The sequence below is a fragment of the Microplitis mediator genome, chromosome 2 (assembly GCF_029852145.1).
Source record: "Microplitis mediator isolate UGA2020A chromosome 2, iyMicMedi2.1, whole genome shotgun sequence".
Lineage (NCBI taxonomy): Eukaryota > Metazoa > Arthropoda > Insecta > Hymenoptera > Braconidae > Microplitis > Microplitis mediator.
In genome coordinates, this window is record NC_079970.1 from 7,492,817 (window position 1) to 7,517,088 (window position 24,272).

At 31.1% G+C, this 24,272-nt stretch overlaps 2 protein-coding genes across 2 annotated transcripts; one reads left to right on the forward strand and one right to left on the reverse strand.

Annotated features, from left to right (window-relative positions):
* Positions 1-11,356: 11,356 nt before the first annotated feature.
* Positions 11,357-18,062, forward strand: LOC130663533 (polyamine-transporting ATPase 13A3). Its single transcript, XM_057462797.1, has 6 exons — positions 11,357-11,700; positions 13,070-13,154; positions 13,763-13,990; positions 14,058-14,357; positions 14,580-14,784; positions 14,893-18,062. The coding sequence occupies exons 1-6, from the start codon at positions 11,649-11,651 to the stop codon at positions 17,803-17,805; spliced, it is 3,783 nt and encodes a 1,260-aa protein (XP_057318780.1). The 5' UTR covers positions 11,357-11,648; the 3' UTR covers positions 17,806-18,062.
* Positions 18,063-19,890: 1,828 nt separating this feature from the next.
* Positions 19,891-20,747, reverse strand: LOC130663693 (uncharacterized). The gene is made up of 3 exons (XM_057463096.1): positions 20,535-20,747; positions 20,341-20,443; positions 19,891-20,229 (listed from the first exon to the last, which is right to left on the reverse strand). The coding sequence occupies exons 1-3, from the start codon at positions 20,563-20,565 to the stop codon at positions 19,959-19,961; spliced, it is 405 nt and encodes a 134-aa protein (XP_057319079.1). The 5' UTR covers positions 20,566-20,747; the 3' UTR covers positions 19,891-19,958.
* Positions 20,748-24,272: the final 3,525 nt, after the last annotated feature.

Consider the following 24,272-nt stretch of genomic DNA (forward strand, 5'->3'; position numbering starts at 1 on the left):
GTTTATATCATTCTATGTTATACCTTTTTGATGACTTTAACTTGTTTACACTGTCATTTTTTTAATGTTGTTATTTGCGTGATCAACATATCGATCGTTATTATACATCAAAGTGCGCTCAATAAAATAGTAAATGCCTTAAAATAACTTTTGACTATATGTAAATTATATAATAAATCTGTAACGTCCAGTTTAAATGCTTAACTTTATTTTTTATTTTATTCTCTTGCAAAAATTTATGAGGGGACCAAATTTTATTTCCGAATAAATCTAAAGAGATAAAACATAATGAATTCTTAAGTATGCTTTTCAATTAACCGAGCTTATTTCTTTTGACATTTATTATAGTGCTATTAGAGCAAACACCAATAAATGTAGTTTCAATGACTCTTCAGAGGTCACCATAGAGTAAAAGCCCAAAGGCCAGCTGGAAATATTTCCTTAGAAAGCAATTAACAAATTCTCAACAACGGTGCACTTAAAATATGTAAAAGAACAAAAACTAAATTTTAAAATGAATTTTAACAGTGGCTTATTTTAAAATAATGAAGTAATCTTCAAATAATCGTCTAAAACGTACTTTCCTTTTCTTTAAGTGCACTTTCGTAGATAGTATTTCGGTTTCTACGTTAACGTAGAACAAATACCCAAATGTGATTTTAATGATATGTTACTCGGAATAGCGACAAAAGAGCTAAAAATAGCCTTAAAGAAAATAAGTTTTTAAATAAATAAATAATTTTTAACGAAATAATTTTAACCCAAAGAATATTAAACTAATAAATTTTTATATGAAATAAAGAATAAGCTTAATATCATTCAATAATAATTTTTAAGTAAATAAATAAACTGAGACTAAATAATTCTCTTATTGATTAAATAACTGTCTAGATTCAAGGATAAAATTATTCAGCTTGAGAAACTTTCGTATTTGTTCAGAAACATTTCAGGCTTATCTCAAGTATTTTTTTTTTTTGGTTTGATCATCGATATTTCAAGTTGAGCTCGAAAACATTGTTGTGAATACATTTTCGAGCTCTTTGAGCTCGAAAATACTTTTGTATGCCGCTGTTTTCGAAAAAAAAAACGTTTTTTACCGTTATTTCTCCAACAATATCTCTCAAACGAATTAACTGATTGAAACGGTTAAGGTGGCAATCGACACGTTTTATTAAGTTCTATAGCTGATTAGATTTTGAAATCGATTGATTCAATTTTTTTGCAGATATTCGAAAAAAATCGTTTCTCACATTTCTTTCATCAACGAAATCTCTCAAATGAATTGACCGATTGAGATGGTTGAGGTGGCAATCGACGCGTTTTATTAAGTTCTAAAGCTCATCAATTTTTGAAATTGATTTATCCAGTCGTTTTTGAGAAATTTGAAAAAAACCGAAAATAAAGTTTTTTTCGAATTCTTTCGTTTTCGGTTTCTCTTGAACGAATGAACCGATTTTGATGGTTGAGGTGGCATTCGACGCGGCTTATAAAGTTCTAGAGCTGATTAGATTTTTGAATTGATCCATTGAGCACATTAAAAATTATCTAAAAAAAAACATGTTTGAAAAGATTTTATTTTTGAAATATCTGCGAACGCACTTGATCGATTACAGCTTCTAGATATTAACAAGCCGCGTCGAATGACACCTTAACGATCAGAATCGGTTCATCCATTCAAAAGATACAGGGATTTACATACGTACGTACATACACACATACACTCGGACATCATCGTGAAATTAGTCAGAATAGCTTCCTAGAACCACAAAACGTCAAGATTTGATAGAAATTCGATTTTCGAAAATCGGAACGAAACCAATAACTTCCCGAATTTTTGAAAATATTCAATTTTCTTAGCGGAAAGTTAAAAAAAATAAATAAATGAATTTATCATTTTTTGGAGGGGGCCTCTCTGCCCCACAAAAAAAAAATTTTTTTTTTGCCTTCGTATCCACCAATGATGTGAAATGTAATTTTTCTTTATGTATATCACATATGAAAAATTTAATTTAATGAAATTTGATTAACTTTCAGAAATTTTTATTTTAACTTTTTTAAAGGGTACCCCATTTTACCCCATTATCTATTTACCTTGAATATTATTAAAAACAAAAAGATTTAACGTATTTTAGTCCTCGAAAACTCAGTAATTCCTCAAGTACCCCCTTCCCCCCTCTCTCCTACTTACGTCAACACTACAGAAACTTAATTAAATATAAATTGTATAAAACTTTGAATAATTACTTTATTGGCAGGGTGTGGAGTATAGGGTGAGGACAATCGAATCGATTGTAGCGCCTGCAGTGGACGAAATACGCGTTAAATCGCACTTGTCTTGTGAATAGTTAAATGAAAGCAATGTTAAAAAATAAGAACAAGTAGTTGTTGTGTTGTTAATTGCAAAAATACTGACAGAAATAGTAATTGCAAGTTTTATACATTTCCATCCATGATATTCATCTTTGGCTAAAAATTATTACGGGGAATTTTTTAAATTACAAATTTTTAACCCAAAGTATTTTTAATTGTTGAGTTTTAAAATTTAAAATTACGAATAATTTAAATCACTTCAATTTCTTTACTTAATGCAAATTAATAATTTTAACTTTGAAAAAATTATAATTATAATTATTTTAACTCATTTGTTATTATGACTATTATTGTTGTTATTATTATTATTACAAGCTAACCTTATGTCGTTCAAAATAATATTTATTTTGTATTTATTAAAATTTTTTATACTTATTTTTTTCAGTACAATCTACTCTATATTTTTCCACCTTTCAAATGCGGTATCACACATATATTTCGCAATCTTTAAAAATTTTAATTATTTGTTTATAAAAACTTTCCGTATTCTCTCTGTGCTTTTTGAGGATGATTTAATGCGGTCGACAGATGTCGTTTTCGTCGCGCACCTTGCCAATAACTTATAAATCCAGTTTGATACCAAAATGTTTTAAAAGCGTATTTTTTTTAAATTTAATTTTATTTATTATTTACTCTATTTATTAATAATTTTAAATTTTTCTGATGTCTGCTACATTCGCAATTATAATTTTTCAGACAATATGTTCTTACGTCTTGTTCTCGGGAGCGTCGAAGATCAACTGCTGATTCATGGGCGACGACACATTTAGCTATCGAGGAAAGCGACGATAAAATAGCAAAATATATGGTAGATAAAGGTGTCGATGTAAATAATGTTTTTAATGATAAATTGCCGTTATATCTAGCTATTAGTAAACGTAAAACGAAATTAGCTAAATATTTAATAGATAGCGGTGCCGACATAAATTTTATTTTGAAGAATTTAACGCTACTGCATTTAGCTATTGATAGAAGATACAATGAAATAGCGGAATATTTAGTGGATAAAGGTGCCGATGTTAATCGTGTTTGTGGAGATACATTACCATTATATCTAGCTATTGATAACCATGAAACAGAATTAGCTAAATATTTAATAGATAGAGATGCTGACGTAAATTTTATTTCGAACAATTTAACGCTACTACATTTAGCTATTGAGAGAAGAGACGATGAAAATAGCGAAATATTTAGTAGATAAAGGCGCCGATGTAAATCATGTTTGTGAAGGTACATAACCATTATATGAAGCTATTGATCACCATGCAATAGAACTAGCTAAATATTTAATTAATAATGGAGCTGATGTCAACGGCATTTTCAACAAAAGACGACTTTTACAAGTAGCGATTGAGCGAAATAACAGAGATATTGTCAAATATTTACTTATACACTGATAGAAGGATTTCTTAGCATTTAAAAAATATTTCTGGTTTTGAACTTAATACAAAAGATGGACATGAAAATGTGGCTGTTCATTATTTCAATACATCTAATCGATTTAAGATTTTTACTGATACTGTTAAGCAACATATTGTGAAATTGATTGCTGCTAATTGTTATATGTGTGAAAAAAATGAGACGGCTGTTAGTCATAAAAAATATGATTCATTACGTGATTCATGTGCAAAAGAAGTTGAATTGATTGAAACAGAAATCACTAATGGAAAGTACGCTAACGTATGATGATTTATTGCGTAAGCCGCTTCGTATAAATCTGCTTTGAAACTAAAATTTTTGTTTCAAAATAATCCTGAAGCAGAATACATATCGGCCGGCTCAAATATTTTATCAAAGATTACTTTTTAATGTTAATACAGTTGTATTATAAATTTATCTATTATAAAATTGTTTTCGCTTTAATACAAATTTAGTTATAAAGTAATATTTCATTGACAATAAACAGCGGCAAACTTGTCCAATAGACGCTTCAAGTTCGGATCATAAAACTTCTGAAATAAGTTTTTCTTACCAGGGACACTACAAGTGGTGGGCGCGATCTAGTGGCGAGCACCAAACTACACCCGTTTCTGTTGGCTAGCAAAGTGACAACTGCCGTTTCTGATGGTAAACATTTATTAGGTTAAAGAGTATTGCGATAATACTTGAACTTTTTTATATCATATTCGCAATACCAATTCATCAAAAAAGTGTATACCAATAAGACTCAAACTTTTTTTTCAGTGTAAAACGCTTTTTTTTTAAATCCCGATACGATTATTTTTCACGAAGTTACAGTCTTGCAAAAATCACTAAAAAATTTCTAAAATTTTTCTGTTCCTTTAATTTATGGCATGAGTGTAATTATTGAAAGAACAAAATGATGAAAATAAATATTATATTAAATCTTTAATAAAAAAAAATTGCTTGGCTTTTACTGTTCAAATAGGAGTAAGAGTAAATATGAAATATAAATATAATTTTATGCATTTGATGCACTGAGTCCCAGAGCCACGAGTCAACAAAATTTTCCCTTATATATCACCAGTATTTTGTGTTGTAGTTTTCGATCCGTCTCGAAGGTACTGAGGCGGGATAAAAAATCACATTATAATATATATAAATTTTATTGTCAGTTATGTATATTAATTTTTAAGTAATGTCATTTTGTAGGTGTTGAAGCAGACAATAAGCAATTACAACCGTAGCTATCCCTAACGGACCCAAATTGCGGTAAATTACGGTAAACCCACCGTAAATTACGGTAATCCACCGTAAAATACCGATCTACCGTAAATTACGGTGGATTTACCGTAATTTACGGTGGTTTTACCGTAATTTACGGTGGATTTTCCGTAATTTACGGTGGATTTACCGTAAAATACGGAAATTCGGTAATCCACCGTAAATTACGGTAATTCGGTAATCCACCCGAATTTTTTTACTGTAGATTTATCGTATTCGACGGTAAATTTACGGTATACCTGCCGCAATTTACGGTAATCCACCGTAAAGTACCGATTTACCGTAAATTACGGTGGATTTATCGCAATTTACAGTGGATTTACTGTAATTTACAGTGAATTTGCCGTAAATTACGGTGGATTTACCGTAATTTACGGTAAATCTACTCGAATTTTACGGTATTCTACGGTAGATTTACGGTAAAATTACCGTGAATTTACGGTAACTCAGGTCTGCTAGGGATGTCAACACGAAGTGTCCAACCCGGCGTATAGCAGAACTTTATCCAGCAATAGTACTACACCGCCAGTTTAACCACCTCCAATATGAATGGAGTTCCATCTTTGAGATCACGATCAAGTAACAACCTTCTTGACCCAACAGAAATTAGTTCCTTAGCTCTATCTGGTTTGATGAATCGTCAGCGATCTTCTCCAAATTTAAATCCGAGTCAATCGTTGGGAAACGCTTTAAATAATATTCAGAATAATGAAGCTGAGAAATTCTATCAGAATTTAAGTATCTACAGACATCAAGATTCAACAGCAAAACAGATGGGCCTTTATCAAACATCCATTGATCGGTAATATATCTTTGAATATTCTTCATTCTTTATAGTTTATGTCATAGAATTTTTTATGAACCGGAAGATATTCAGGAATTATATTTATTATAATTTTATGTTTAGAAATCCAACATATACCCAAAAAATCCAAAAAGCTCACAAAATTCATTAAATCGTACGGTTTTGGATGCTAATCAAGGGAAAGATCGCCCCGTCTCAGCATATATTTCTCAAGATCAACAAATTAATTACAATGCTAATCAAATTCAACAACAAGGATTAAAATTACAATCATCAAGAGATATAATAAGACAAGAGGCGAAGTTACAGGAAATGAAGGAGGAAGTACGATGTCGTGAGTTAAGGGCAGGTACAATTTCGATTAATCAATATCGACCAAATTCTTATAATGTTCGCCCTACTACTGCTCAAGCCAATGTAACCATGTACAAACAAACGGGTTTAATTCCAAGTCTTGATTCGAATTCTTCAACTTATAATTTACAACAGGTTGCTTCGAATCATGGATCTTCTGATCCTCAAAATAATCCATATGGCGTACATAATAAACAACTTATTTCGAATCAATATGCCGTTATTTCAAAAAAGAGTGGTGCATCTTGTGCTAAGCAAAAAAATGGCTGAAAAAGACAGAGAATACGAATCAGATTTTAATCGATCAAGAACGGAATATAATCAGCAATTAGCTCCTTACAATAAATCTCATTTTTTAAATGATCCAAGTGATATAAGCCATCAACGCAATATGAATGAGAATACTGTTAATCGAATACACAATGAAAATGATATTAATAAAGAAACTCTACCATTCCGTTCGGTTCTTGAAAATGAATATAAAGAAAGTCACCCACCTCCACCCCTGAATACTTAAACTCACCCATTACATACAAAGCAAATCGATTCAAGGTAAAGTCGAAGTATGCACGATACTCCAATGAGTAGTTACTATTCAACCATTAGTTCATGTCAACAAAGTCGACAACATCGATACAATGCAACCAATCCATGGCAACAAGAAGAACAAGAAAAAGAACAAGCACGGCGACGAGAAGCAGCTAAATTATGGCGGGATCAACAAATTGCTGAGTTAAGTTCACTTTCTCATAGAACACAACAGCAAGAGGAACTTCTTCGAGCTCTCCCGTTAGAAAGAGATTTTCAAAAAAGAGCTGAAAAAGCTGCAGCTCAACAAGATGATGATGAAGAAAGTAATGATCTTGAAAATCACGATGCGTTGTGTGTTCAAAAATTGCTTAAAATGACAGCAACTCCAGAGAAAAATTACCAATCAATAAAGCAAAATGTTTTGTCTCGAGCAAACGTAGCTAATCAATCAATTCGAAGGACTCTTCCATCTCAATCAATTCCAATGCCAACATTGAAAATTTTCCCAAAATTCACTTTAATTACCTCACACATATCACCATTTTTCACTATGGGTACTATAAAAGAATATCCTAATGTAAGTCTTATTCAAAAATTCATTTAAATTAGTGTCCCGATAAAAAGCGTTTGGATCCAACCAGATATGTCTGGATCTCGTTATATCTGTTTATATCCAAATACATCCAAATATTTGGTCTTGCTAGATATAAGCATATATAATTATATCTGCTCAGATCTAATCATATAGAAGCAGATATAGAGACGTATTAAGATTTATATCCAAGTAGATATACGCATATCCAAGCATATATATATATAAGTAATCTGCTCAGATCCAACTATATATAACCAGATATAAAAATTGATATCCATGCAGATATGCTTATATCCAAGCATATACAAGTATATATAGTTATATCTGCTCAGATCCAACTAAATATAAGCAGATATAAAGATTTATATCCAAGCAGATTTACTTATATCTAAGCATATATAAGTACATATAGTTATATCTGCTCAGACCCAACTGTATGTATGTGGGTATATAGATGCAAAAATAATTAATATCCAAGCAGCTATACGTATATCCAAGAATTTATGACTATATCCAAAAATATGTGTCTATATGAAGTCATATTTGGTCAGATCCAATAATATTTAAATACAGGTAAGGCTCCTGAATCGTCGAACTGTCGGGGTTCTACTGCAAATAAGACATTAAATACAGAGTTTTTTGTCTAATTATACACGAATCTCTGAGTAGTATACGAAAATTAAAAATTTGTTTTTTCCTACTGATTTTGATTTATACGTTATTTAAATCATAAACTTGATATTGTAATGAATAAATAAAATAAATTAGTTTGATCAATGTTTCTAAAGTATTCATCTATTCCTTTTACTGAAATATCAATTGACTTATGATATATGTTATACATAGGTTCATCAAAAACATTAAAAAGTAATCCCGGGTCGAAAAAAAAATCTTAATTATGACTTAAAATTTAAGTCAAAATCCTTCAAATGTCAACTAAGTTAATTTTTTTAGTCAGTGTAAAATTTCCATGACATTTGACTTTTTGTGGCTTAGTTAGGATCGATTTAAGACAAAATAAGTCACGTTCAAGTCAGAATTTCGTCGATTTAAATACATTTTACTTAGATTTAAGTTAAAAAATCGGTCTGTCAGCCCGGGACAAAAAAAAAATCTTAAATTTGACTTGATTTAACTTAATTTCCTTTGAAGTCGTCGATATGCCGACAACTGTATTCCACATTTTAACTTTTTTTGACTTAATATTGACTTAATCTTGACTTTTTTTTAACTTTTTTGCCTTAGATTAGACTTTTTTTGACTTAAATTGTTTAGTTTCCTTTAACTTAACTTTTTTTGGCTTAATTTATTTCATTGACTTAAATTTGACTTTTTTTGTCTTAAAAAAACAACTGGTTATCGATTCGAAATCTAGTTCTATATTTGACTTAATTTTAACTCAAAAATTAAGTCAAATCGAATGTGGTTTTTATACTTATTTATTAATTATACTAATCTAAAATTAAAACTCAATTTTAGTTATAGCAATTTTTTTTTTTAATTATTTCTGATTAAATTAAAATTACTATTAAAAAAATTTTTATTGCAATGATTTTTTTTTATTCTATTCCTGAAGAATTTGTATAAATTCTTGTTTACAATATCATTCATTTTCATATTGATTAACCAATTCTGCAATGAACGTTTTATTACCTGTATTAATATAAAAACATACCGATAGTAAATTTTCGACAGTAATCGCAAATACATTTTCAGTTACAATGAATTCATATAAGTGTGATAGTTGGAGAAGTCTGATGACAGGCTCTTTGAAAGGTTTTGTTTGCAGAAGAGTTATTATTGCAAAATGATGGCCAAGGCGCTTATAATTACTAACTTTTTGATAATCGCATATTTTATCAATAATTTTTATAAAAGAATGAAAAAGACCAAAACGTTTTTCATTCAAGTATTTAAATGCTACATAAGAAGAATTATTTTTTAATGTTTCTTTATAATTTTTTGATACAAACAATATACCATTTGATAATAATCGAAAATATTCTAAACCATAAACACCTTGAATAATTATTACTATCATTAATTATATGTTACTAATTGTAAGTATTTTTTAAATTTGCGTTGTAACTGTCTAATTTTGTTTTATTCTGACTTGAATGTGACTTTTTTTAACTTAAATCTAAGTAAAATGTGTTTAAATCGACGCAATTCTGACTTGAATGTGACTTTTTTTGTCTTAAATCTAAAGGAAATAGAGTCAATTAAACTGAACCAGTTTTGACCTAAACGTGACTTATTTTGTCTTAAATCGATCCTAACTAAGCCAGAAAAAGTCAAATCTAAGTCAAGTGGTATGGAAATTTTACACTGACTAAAAAAATTAACTTAGTTGAATTTGAAGGATTTTGACTTGAATTTTAAGTCATAATTAAGATTTTTTTTTGACCCGGGGACGTACTCTCTAAAAATGAATTAGTGAAATTCTCGCGAATCAGTGGATAGTCACTATTTCTACAGCTATAAGTATACCACTAATTCAACCAGTGGTATACTTATAGCTGGTTCCCAGTGAATATTCACTAATTTGAAGTGAATTTCACTGATTCATTTTTAGAGAGTATGGGTTTCAATTTAATAATTGTCATAACTTTTTAATTTAGTTATGTACACAGTAAAAAATATTGTGTATTTGTGTCGAAAACGGTTTGTGTTAAAAATTTTAGTGTGTTAACCTAACACAAAGTTTGTGTCACTTTATTTTGTAACAAAAAATGTGTCATACACTCTTTATTAACACATTTTGTGAGTTACTGTGGATTCTTTGCGCCCTCTTGTGGCGATATTTCAACATAATCTTTGTGTTAAAAAGGGGTTACACAAAGTTTGTGTCGAAAATTCAACACAAATTTTGTGTCAACCGTTTTTAACACACAAACTGTGTTGATTTTACACAATATTTTTTACTGTGTAATTATATAAATTAATTATAATTTGGTTGGGCTTTAAAATTGTAATTAAATTTTATAAATAGGTGTATATTAAAAAAAAAAGTATATTTGAAAAGAATAATCAATAACAAATATAAAATTTTTTCAAGAATCGTTTGTTAATAAATAAATATAAATTTTAATTTTAGCCCCGCGAAGCGGGTGGGGGACAGCTAGTTTTTAATATATACATTTATAGAAGAGGGGAAGGGAATAAAATAGGGTGCTTAAAGAACTATACTGTTTTCAAGGATTCAAATACGCTAAATCTTTTTTTTTCAATGATATTCAAAGTAAATAGAAAAAATTTTCAGTTGCTCTTGAATTAAAACATTTCATTGTTGTGGACAACGATATATTTTAATTTAACTCATGTCTATTGTAGATACGAAAATTTTCCCCGGACCGTAATTAAATCGCTCATTAGGGGTCAGGTAACAATTTAACAGTGTAATTATTTCCAGAAAACATTCATGCTTCAAATATGGATTATTGTATAATGACACTCATATACAGTATTACAATAGTACAATACATAAGTATTTAATGACTCGCATTTTCGTAAAAGTCATGAATAGTTAATTTTAGTATAAATATTTCTATAACATATAATCGTCATTAGCTCATGATGTACTTAAATTTTAAGATTAGAAAGATAAAGTTATTGAGAGAAAGACTGGAAAACTATAACAGTTAAGACAATGGACTTATTAAGAATCCCGTATTGTCGAATAGACGAATTTAATTTTAATAGAAAGAAATTAATTTTAAGAACAACTTGAAAACTATTATTGTTCTATATGGGTTTACTTTTAAGTGATTATATCTTTGTTGTAATTATGACGACAGATTTTGAAGAGTAGGGCGAGAAAAATTATTATCGGGGGCGTTTTTGCCCTTACCACTTTTTCGACTCGACCTACAGGGAAAGGGAAAGGACCCAAGAAAACTACATTCCGATTGGATGCAGTTTTCCCCCAAGCAATACACGAAATGGGACAGACTAAAAACACATCATAGGAGCTGTTGAACCAAAAATCAGTACAGTAGTTCCATTGAGGTCTGTGAAGTCACAATGGCCTACACTTAAATTTTACACTAGTTCCGCACTAGTTTTACAAGTGTTTTTACTCTTCGGTTTTTACACTAATTCCGCACTAGTTCTACGAGTGTTCTCACAATTCGATTTTTACACTAGTCCCATACTAGTTTTTTTTTTTTCAAGTGTTCCCACACTTGAGTTAATTTTTATCTAGTTCCGCACTAGGTTCAAAGTACAAGTGTTCAGACCCAACGTCTCATTTCGTGGTTGATAAATAAATTTGAAAATAAAACAAAAATAAAAAAACGCGAATAAAAAATGGGAATCAGTGTAACCCGCAAATTAAAACGACTAAGTTGTTGTGAATCAGGTAATGTAATTCTTAAATTTATTTTATGTTAAATTATGAAAGAAATTTCTAGCCCACAGAAATATTTTAACAAATTGTGTTGTATTTGATTCTGTAAGGTAAGTGTAGGTATTACTGTGGTTTTTTGTAGGTCTCACTTCGAAAACAATTTAACCCTTTAACGTCAAAGTCGGACAAAATCGTGTCTGCGGCGCCAAAGTGGGAATAGCCTACATAACAGCGTGCGCTCACAGTCCCCACTACCTCAGTTTACGAACTCAGTCTCGGTCATTACCGAAATTCACCCATGTGGTGGGTTCCTTTAGTGCCCTTTCATATGTTATGCTAATGTTTTCAATAATTTTATTTTTTTAATTATTTTAAAAATAATAAATTATTTCAAGTTTCAAAAGAAAATTAAATTCAACCCTCTTTTTTTTTTTTAATTATGAATTGCTCATAATTTTTTTTCTGATACGCGCCGACCGCTTGACAGGCCGCAAAGTGGAGGAAGCGCCCAAACGCGTTAAAGGGTTAATGAAGTTTATTCCAAGATATCGATAATTTTGTTTTTATATACCTAAGTTGTACGTATTATTAACTTAAAAAACAATCAACAATGAAATAAACTAATATTTTCATTAAAAAATAAGCATTTTAAAGACAAATCTATATGCATGTATTACTGCGGGGCCTAAAGTGGCTTATCCCTATTACTGCGTGCCTATTACTGCGGCTAAATCAATTACGAAAACTTCGGGATCAAACAAAAAAATGAAATCAAACAAGTTTGAAAGATAATTATCAGCTCAATAAAATAATTAATAAAATTTATTAATATAATGACGAATTTATTTTGGACCATCTAAGTTCACCATTTTGTATTTCATTTTTTATTTTTTCGAAAAAAACTTCAACTAATTCTGCGATTATTGCCGCCAATCCCAGAGTGGGCCGACTTTTCCTTCTTTTGTTTTTTATCAATTTTAAATAAAAAATTCTTTATCAGCTGGGCTTATTTTACAAAACATCACTCTGGAAATTTTTGAAGATTTATAGAAGACCTTAGAATTTGAAAAATTTAGAAGAAAACAAAAATTGAAAGTGGCAATCCTCGAAAAAAGTTGAATTTTTATTAAAAAAGTGAAAAAAAAATAGAAAACACCTATAAATAATTTTATTGTATTTTTTTTCCAAATATTACATCTAAAAACGATGAGAATGAAAAAAAAACTTGCCATTTGGTCTAATTTTGACCAAGTCACAGGCTTTTGAAATGGCGATATGAGTTGGATTTATTTTTCGAAAGCCTGTGATTTGGTCAAAAATAGACGAAATAAAAGAAGGTTTTGCTTTCAAGATGTTAATGAAAAATTTTTTTCTGTTTTAGGTACGAGGGGCAATGGGCTTTCGCAGTTTAAAAAAGGAGTGGATTATATTAATCCTGGTGAAGAAGATCAGATGGAAATCTATGGGTAATTTATTTTTAATTATTTTTATTTTGACCTGGAATTTGTTTGAAACTCAACAAACGTCAATAAAATTTGAATTTACTTGACACATTTACAAAAGCTACTGTTAAATTACTTTTTTTACTTTTTACTTTTACCCGCTGTAAAAATTAAAAATTTTCAAAAAAAAGAAAGTCTTTGGGTTTGGTCCAATTTTTGGCAATCGAGTTTTCATCAGATCTCTATGTCAATAAATTTTCATAAACTTGAAATATACAAAAATTGTACAGCAATTTTCGTACTTTTGTTTCTGAAAATATCAAAAATAAATATTTTTAAAGTTCATTGATAATGAAAAGTACATATTTATTTCTACTAACGCTCGATTAATATTTTATAAAAATGGAGAAAAATATGAGACGGAATTTTTGTCGGTCCATTTTACCCCACGTGGACGATGAATAAATAAATAATTAATAACATGCATCAGTTTTTATCAATGACTGTTGATTAAGACTGATTGCAACTTGAGTGGAATAGGCGACATTTCGTAAATTAGAAACTCTAAGCTGTAAACTACTAATAAAAATTTTAAAAAAGTTAAATACTAAAAAAATTTATTTGTTTCCCAGATACCGTAGGAGTACAATCTTTACAATAATCACTTGGTTCCTGATAGTAGCAACTGGTGGTCTCCTGCGTCTTGTATTCCATTGGGTACCGCATTTGATGGTACGAGCAACTCATTCAAAATGTTCACTCGATGAGGCTGATACTGTGTTGCTAATCGAAAGATTTCAAGGCAAACATGCTTGCTATTACGTGAAAAAACTAAAGACACTGACTGCTGCTGATGTATCGTAAGTATTTATAATTATTTTTTAAGCCAATTAATTTCTTAAATTAATTTGTTCAAATAAATTTTAGTAAAAAGGCATTGGACAGTGAGACACTGATTGATGAATCCTGGAATGATTCGGCTAGAGTCAATTCAACGGATCTGGCTGGCGTGATAACTATTGATGATACTCTAAAACTGTCGGTTCACTTGCACAGCGGACATTTTAAACGCGTGTCCTCCATTTTGATGTTTACATGCAAAAAACTTGTTTATATCTGGGATAATGAACGAGGCGAATTTCGTAAGATAGCTGGTCTAGATACTGGTGTTTCTACGTCAACGTTACACCAAATGCCGGGTTTGACTTCTCAAGAACAATTTCTGAGGTAAAATTCATAAATTTGTAATAATAATATTTATTTGAGCACTTTGCAAATTTCTCGTAGAGTTCTTCAGTTGATTGATTGATAGAAAGATGAGCATGGCTACAAGATTAGTAGTGATAAATTCATCTTCATTCGTATCCACAGAAACTACAAAATCCTTAAAGTTATGTCTTTATCCTGAAAAAAAATCCAATGTCTAATACAATAAAATTTAAATTACAGACGCAGCGTTTACGGGAAAAATGAAATAAAAATTCCGATGAAAAGTTTCATCCATTTATTGTGTCTCGAGGCACTGAATCCATTTTACGTCTTCCAATTATTCAGTTTCGGCTTGTGGATAGCTGACGATTACTTCTACTACGGTCTGGCAGTTATGACAATGTCTGGCTTCGGCATCACGATGGCCGTCATCCAAACCCGCCGCGTAAGTGAATCTAATTTTAATTTCAATTGATATTCGATCTATTAATAAACCTTCAATTGCCACAATTAATTAAGCCAAAACTAACCACACGCGCTTTAATCATTGCAGAACCAGCAAAAACTGAGTTCAACGGTCCATTCATCAGATGTAGCTACAGTTATGCGAGACCGTACGACTGGTAAAACAGATTCCATCCCGTCCGATCGTTTGGTTCCTGGCGACATCTTAGTGATACCCTCGCACGGTTGCCTTATGCCCTGTGACGCAGTTCTTCTTACAGGAACGTGTATCCTCAATGAGTCGATGTTAACTGGAGAATCCGTACCCGTCACCAAGACCCCGGTCCCATCGTCCGCGGATATGATATATGATACCAAAGAACACGCACGTCATACCCTCTTTTGCGGCACGAAAGTCATCCAAACTCGATACTTTGAAGGTGAAAAAGTCCTTGCTGTAATTATCCGCACGGGATTCACTACCAGCAAAGGAGGACTCGTGCGATCAATAATGTACCCGCCACCAGTGGACTTCAAATTCGAGCAAGATTCCTATAAATTTGTTAAAATCCTGGCGTGTATCGCGGCAGTCAGCGCTATTTACACAGCGATAACCAAATCGATGCGCGGGATACCTGCTCGTGATATTATTCTAGAAGCACTTGATCTCATCACTGTTGTTGTTCCACCAGCGCTGCCTGCTGCTATGACAGTAGGGCGCCTGGTTGCTCAAAACCGACTTGAGAAGAAACGAATTTACTGCACAAGTCCTCGAGCTATCAATGTTTCGGGTTCTATTGACTGCATTTGCTTTGATAAAACTGGAACCCTTACGGAAGACGGTCTAGATATGTGGGGAGTAGTTCCGGCAACAGAAAGAAACTTTTTCATCCCTGTTAAGTCAATCAGCTCATTACCGGCCGCAGAACTACTATTCGGCATGGTAAGTTGCCATGAAATAACAATCATTGATGGATCATTGGTTGGAGATCCACTGGATCTAAAAATGTTCGAGTCAACCGGATGGACCCTCGAAGAGCCTGACGTATCGGATAACACCAAGTTCTCGATGATGTTTCCGACAATTGTTCGCCCTCCCAAAAATTCAAGGCTGTTACAAACTCAAGAACTGCTGCCGGGTATGTCCTCAGCTCATCAGAACTCAATCGCCATTTCGGAAATAGGTATCATAAGACAGTTTCCTTTCACATCAAGCTTACAGCGTATGAGTGTCATCACCCGGACGTTGGGTGCTACGCACTATGATCTCTACTGCAAAGGAAGTCCGGAAATGATCCAAAGTCTATCACGCCCAGAATCAATCCCTGCAAATTTTTCTTCAGTTCTCCAGGAATACACCTCCGAAGGCTACCGTGTGATTGCTATGGGACACAAACTACTCAATAAATTAACTTACGCCAAAGTTCAGCGTCTGAGCCGTGAGTCTGCGGAAAGTGATCTCCATTTCCTGGGTTTCGTTATCCTAGAAAATCGACTTAAGCAAGAAACTACTCCAGTTATAGAAGAACTTAATCGGGCATCAATAAAGACAGTTATGGTTACTGGCGATAACATGCTGACGGCGTTATCTGTAGCACGTGATTGTGAAATGATACAATCAGGCATGCCAGTTATTGCTGTAACTGCGGTACAAACTGGTCAACAAAAGCCACAATTATATTACACCCATAGTGATCATACCGTTTCATCACCAATACCCTCAAGCATTAGCGAAATGACCGATTTGAATAGCATCATTTCGCTAAAAACAATCGAAAGTGGTTCATTCGTTCGCACAGGGGGATTCTATCTTCCAGGCGACTGCCACAAGCACAGTACTAACAAATATGTATTTGCAGTTGACGGTAAAACCTGGGCAATCATTAAACAATACTACCCAGAACTTCTTCCTAAAATAACAACGCGTGGTGCGATTTTCGCACGGATGTTACCAGATCAGAAGCAGCAACTGGTTCAAGAGTTACAGGGTCTCGGCTATTATGTTGCCATGGTCGGAGACGGAGCCAACGACTGTGGTGCCCTGAAGGCTGCTCACACTGGAATCTCACTCTCCGATACAGAGTCATCAGTAGCGTCACCGTTCACCAGCCGGGAAACAAATATCTCCTGCTTGCAGTCTGTTATCCGGGAAGGTCGTGCTGCATTGACCACCTCATTCGGCATCTTCAAGTACATGGCAGCTTATTCACTAACGCAATTCGTCTCAGTGATGATTTTATACGATATAGATTCAAATTTAACCGATTTCGAATTCTTGTACATCGACTTACTGATCACATCAGTGTTTGCATTCTTTCTACCCCGTACCCAGGCATATGATGGCCCACTTGTTAAAGATCCTCCGCCGACTAGTTTGGTCAGCACCTCATCAATACTGAGCATCGCTTTGCAAATGATTCTCGTCACCGGTTTCCAATGCTTAAGCTACTGGAATCTCAAGCAGTATGACTGGTACAAACAGTTTAATGTTGAAGAGAGTGAAGACAAAGATGACGTTTCCTGTTTAGAAAACTATACCATTTTTATTATCAGTTCAATGCAATATATCATACTAGCCGCAACGTTTTCTAAAGGTCATCCATATCGCAAAAGTGTTTTCACTAATCACGGATTGCTTGCGTCCTTCATTTTGATGTCAATGTTTTCTTCATACTTGGCTATCTGTCCTTTCGACTGGCTGGCTCATCAATTCGAACTGGTAATGCCACCAGAGACTTCATTCAGGGTCAGACTAGTCCTATATGGTGCAGCTAATTTGATTATTGCATTAATCGTTGAATGTTTCATCGTTGATTACCTGATTTCCGGCAAATTGCGCTACCGCTGGCACAATGTCGACAAATCAAAACGTAAATTTTTGGCAATAGAACGTGACATGTTGAAGAACACGAAATGGCCACCTTTGACACAAGAACCACCAACTCCAGATGTCGCAGTACCTAATTCGATAAGACGGAATACTGTTACGGAAATAAAACAAGAGAAGCATATTCCTCCCTGATTAAAAATACTCATTGAAAAATGTGGAAATATTTCTCTGAAAAAACTATGAAAAAGTCTTATAAAAATATGAAAAAAAAAAAGTTAAAAAAGAATTTTTTGCCGAAAAAATAATGAACAACTATGAAAAAGTCTGAAAAATTTTTAAACATTATAAAAAATACCTATTCATTGCCTAAATTGGGCCACTTGTATAAAACTCTTTCAGAGAAATTAAAAATTTTGGATGGAGATGCTGAAAGATTAAGTAAAACTATTTCAGGGTTTTTAAAAATTTTCAATAGAAAATGAAAAACACTTATTAAAACTTTTTCATATTTTATTGGGTAAAATTCTCAAGAATTTGATTTATAAAGAAAATTTATTGTAGAATAATGTTTTATTTTAATAAAAATATTTTTATTTTTTGGAATAATTGAATACATTTGATAATATTTTTGATTTATCATTTTAATTGTAAAAAAATATTTATTATAATCACAAAACAATAATAATAATAATAATAATAATAATAATAATAATAATAACTGTTATTCTCGGGTCCCTCCGCCTACTTAGGCAACGAAACTTGGCCTGCTGCGCATACTGATCATCTTGTTGATGAAGCATCGCAGCAGTAACGATTTGGCGCTCAGGTGAGGCCCTCGGTAGAGTCGGACTACCGGGGATAACCCCCTGAGCATTTTACTAAAACGACATGATAATAATAATAATAAAATAGTAATAATAATTTTTAAGAAATTATTCAGTGGATATAAATATTTATTTTTTTGATCGGTTATAATTTTTGTTGTTTAATTAACTGGCAAAAATCTGATGTTTTTCAGAATTTTTTACTTATTTATTCTATGATATTTCGTGAGTCTATTACTTATATGTACCTACTATTTTTTTAACGCGTGAATTTTTGTATACTTCAACCGAAAAAAAAAAAAAAAAAAAGTTGTTTAAGCTAAAAAAAAAACTTTATTGGGAGAAAAGATATATATTATCTTGATCGATTTTCACTTTAATAAATAATTCCGAATTGATTGGCAAGAAAAAATCTAAGACGGAATTTAAAGACGAAATAGAAAATTTTCCATGGACGTTTTCAGAAAATTTCATGTATTCTTCATGATAAAGCTTATGATAATCATCAATATCGTGCGGTAAAAATAGAAAATTATTATTTTTTTCCGTATTTAACGTACCGATAAATTTTTTGATAATGTTTATGAATTTTTTGCTACCAAGATTATTTGTACGAACGGAGTCACGATAGTTTGGACGAATACAAATATTCATTTCTTAAAAAAGCATTAAAATTTGCTTTTAAGTAGTAACTATAAAAATAATGCACGGTATTTTTTACGTGTCAGCAGACGAACATGTATTTCTTTATGTTGTAATTTTCCACAAATATCATCTTGAAAAAATTTAGGTTTTTACATAATGCCGTTTTAAAAATTGATTTTCTTTTTATAAAGATGAATAATTGTAAACTTTCCAAAGACATATATAATTGTAACTAATATACACTGTAAAAAATCACCGGGGTAAGTCCAAGCGGTGTAGGCGTTAAAATCGGCGGTGTTAAATTTCAACACCGAAAGCGGTGTAAAAAAAACGCCGCCGCCGGTGTAAATATTCTGTACCAGTGTTAAAAAAAATTCTCCGGTGTTAAAATAACACCGCTGCCGGTGTAAATATTCTATACCGGTGTTAAAATATTTTACTTTGTGAATATTTTTACTTACTCGATCACTATACTTGTTAATAAATGATATTTTTTATTAATTTTCATAAAGAACTGACATTTTTTGTGTTTTACAATCTTTAAAGTCAATACTCCAAGCGGACGCAGTTTACCCTGCTTTTACACAGGTATATTACTCCGCTTTTACACCGGTTACCCCGATTCAACACCGGTATTTTTAACACCGGTGAATTGCTCCTCCTACACCGGTGTAATTTTATTTTAACACTGGGCGGCGTTAAAATGAGTCCATTTTTAACACCGCTCTTTTTACAGTGTACAATTATTCAAAGTCAATGAGATAAATTTATGATAGTAAAAAAAAAAAGTCTTTTATTCTCAGTTTATTTAAATTTATTTATTTTACTGTTATTAAGTGGAGACATTTATTTTTTTTTTTTCACCGAAATTTACAATTATTTGAAAATCTTTACAGCCAAGTATCCTCCGTAGCCAGGATGACCGCGATAATACCAGCCGATTCCACGAATAGGCTGAGGTGAATTTTGATCGGTAACGATCGCCTGTAAATCAACAAACGGAACAACGTGTTGTATTTGATCTGAACTCTCAGCAGTTCCACCAAATACTATTTTATGTTCGCATGATTTACTGAGTTCGTTATTCTTTCCTATCAAAGACGTAGATGGCTGAAGATTTGAATGACCATGCACCAAGTCAGTGGTACTAAAACAAAACAATAAACTAGCTGATAAAATATTCACAGCACTGACTATGACACTCATAAACTTATTCCAAGTAAAATTTCAAAGAATATATTATTACTAATATAATTACCTTCCATGGCATTGACTACTTTTTACAATTTCATCCATATTATCATTGAAATCGCCATTGTCATCAATAGTACGGCCGCGCAATGATTGACCCAGCGTAACACCTGTTTAAAAATTTGAATAATCCAATTTTTTTGAAAACTATCGTTACAAGCAATACTTATTATACAAACTATTATATAACTATATAGCGACCTGTAACAACTGCATTTTCTGGTAAAGTCATATCTTCTAATATGATTTCAAGTTTATCGTAGGTACCGTCGTTTCGTAAATTAGAGATCAATTTCTTTATTAAATTACAGTTATTAGCAGTTGTCCACTTCAAAGTAGCAGGATCAATTCGTCCTCTTGATAATATACCTTGTTGAAGTTGAAGATAAACTATGTTACCATGTCTATTAAATCTCACGCCAGTTGCAACACAAAAAAAATTATTTATTAATAAAATGTACTCCAAAGTTCTTAGAAGCACTTATGAAAAAAATTATTTAATTGATAATTGAATACAAAAACTCACTATCCGTCATCAACTGAAACTGGATCATAACAAATAGAATCAATCAAATCACCACGCGGATTATTTTGATAATTATAATAACGTTCGCAAAGACAGTAGCAATCGTTACCCGTATGATCCAATTTATTCAGTATTTTCTGTTCTTGTTCTCGAATAAATCTTTGATTAAAACGGTACGGTGTACGCCTTGCGCTTCTTGCGTCAGCCAGTTCCGCTTCTACTGCCTTCCGGTTTTCGGTTTTCTGATTAATTCTCAATGAGTTAGTATATTTTATTTTTTTTCTCATTCGTTATAATGTTGTAAATACAAATTTTGACTTACGGCTTTGAACCAGCAGTAATGAATATATCCTTTACAAGTATTTGGATAACTTAAATAATATGCAGCCCAATAACGATTCCATGGATTAATATTATCACATCGACCAGAGCAGTATTTATTACCATTTAGTAGTTCTTCATTGATAGATATTGCGTATATGTTATTAAATGCCAGGAAGTTGGCTTAAAATGTCAAACATATGTTTGAGATTATTACAATATTTCTATTGAATAAACTTAATGATTGAATTCTTGCGAATAAATTTATGAAATTTCACCTTTGAAAAGTTTGATTATACTATAATTAATGTCGATATATTTTATTTACCTTCTGGTCCATATTCTCGCCATTCACTTGGATCATCTTTCTGAATTGGAACTAATTCTGATATTACCGATAACATATTAAGGTGAATAACGATTGTAAGTATCCATATTGTAAAATTGGATAAGTGAAAATAATTCATAATGTTTCTAATTTATCGTAAAATGGCAAGGGGGTTTAACGAATAAAGCGCAGTGCATGAAAACTTAGCAAAGTTGAGAAGTTTTCTTGTATGGTCTGCTTAAAAATTATTTCTTATATATTATAATGTGGCAATAAATACCCTTGCAAATATAAGTCATGATTGACGTCATTGTACAGTCATCAATATTATCAGGAATGAAAAAAAAAAAAAGATAAATAACATCTTTTTCATATTTAACGAACCGATAAAACATTGATGAATTTTGAACTACTAAGATTATTCGTACGAACGGAATCATGATAAGTAGTAACTATAAAAATAATGCACGATATTTTTCACGTGTCACCAGACGAACATGTATTTCTTCATTTTATAATTTTCCACGGATAACAGAAATGTTATCTGAGCTCAAAAAAGTTTAGGTTTTTACATAATGCTGCTTTAAAAATCGATTATTTTTTTATAAAGATGAATAATTGTATTAAGCTTTCCAAAGAAATATATTATTGTAACTACCCGGGTCAAAAAATTAGATCTGTTTTAAAATAAATGATAAATTCAAATATTTTTTCTTTAATTCAAGTTTATAAATCGTATTTATTTTGTATAGGAATTTAATCTGTTTTCTTCCGTACTAGTTTAAATTTAGGGATATATATTTATAAACATTATCCAGGCCAAAATATCAGACTTATTTTCGTATACTATTTAGTCCGTTTTAAATCGGGTTTAGACTAGAAACAGACTTTATATAATTATAATTATTGGTCTGTGTTCAATTGTTTTTAAGGACAAAAACAGACTTTATTTACTATAGTTTTTAGTCTGTGTTCAATTGTTTTTAAGGACTATATCAAGAGACTGAAACAATTTTTTTTTTTTTTTAGTTCATGGGAATGTCTTCAAGAGAAATGAGTCAACGGGCTTATAACGAGCGGACTCATAAAGCGATTCGACTGTATATGTATACATATATGTATATAAATATTTGATTCCGTCATAAACTGAAAAAAAATTTCATTTTTCCTCCACCAACGTAACAACAATTTTGAACAATTTTGTAGCTTTTATAAACTAATAAATTAAAATTTTTTTATTTATCTCTATCAGTAAAACAGGATCTGCAGGAAGTAACTTCACTTTTTTGGATTTTATTACATTTTAATAATTTTCATTACATCTACTTGCTCTATTATTTATTCACCATTTAAATCAACAAAATAAATTTTAAATCATACCCTACATTCTCAACAACCGTCAAAGAAATTTATATTAAAACTTAATTAATAAGTGCAATTCCTTAAGGATAAATGTTTACTTTTTTTTTCTTACATATAATTTTTATTTGCACCAAAAAAAAACATTATTTGAATTTAAAAAAATTAAACTAAACGTTCAGAGTCACCAGTTAGATAGAAGATGAGCAATCCCAGTAAATACTTTATCCTTTTACCATAGATCTCTTAGGGAACGTGAGTACGTTAATCCTCTTTAGGATGTATGTATGCCTGATTATTCAGTCTCCGCATTTAGAACTCAATGGACCGAAACTAAATTCGCAATATCTCTTTCTGATTTTATCTTTTAAGATAAATGCCCCTATAAGATCATCATCTTCATCCATCTTCTTATTAGTTTATAAAACTATCATATTAAGAAAATATTTTATTTAACATTCCATTGAATTCCCAATATTTCTTGAATCAATAAATTTATTAGAAGCAATAAAAAATTTAATGAAAATTTATCCGTCTATTTTTTTTTATAGAACGATTGTAAAAATAATGACATTATTTTTAATATTTAAATTATTTATTTTTAAAAAATTCAAATATTTTAAATGGGTCAGATATTTCTGAATAGAGTTAAGCGTTTATATGAACAATATTAAGTCATATAAAAGTAGATTTTGTGACTAAGTATAAAAATAATGACAACATGTAATTGTTAATGTTATAATTTATAACATATTTGATATTACATGCGCAGTGTAAACAACTCCGGGTTACATCGACATAGCAGGAGAATAAGGGCACTTAGGAGCTCGTTCTCTGGATAATACAGGTACGGCATGCGTATATAAAATACCTTAAGGATTAAGGTTTATATATAAATATATGAGAAATTATACATTAAAAAAAAATTTGTGATATTATACTTCAGGTTCCTTAATTTTTTTTTCCTTATTTTTTTAGTAAATTTAATTTTTTTCAATTTATTTATATCGATTATATATTTTTTTTGTGAATTTGATATTTTACAAATTTTTAAAATATTCAAATTATTTTTTGATTAAATTGTGCTGGAGATAAAAAATTTTTTATCACACTCATTTTTTGGAGTCAAATATTGAATGGGTTAAAAATTCAAATTATTCAAAAAATATTTCAAAAAAAATTAAAAGATATTCTTTTTAAATGGCCCGAAATCAACATAAGGTAAAAGAAATAACAACATATGTGCTACATGTTACATAAATGAATGTGAGAACATATTGCGCTTACTTGGCGGGTTTAAATTAAAAGAGAAAAAAAATATTTGAATGGTATCTCGGTGCGTATATATTATGTATGTTGAGAAGGTTCTTTTTGTTTTTATTTTGTGAGCACACTATAATTCAGA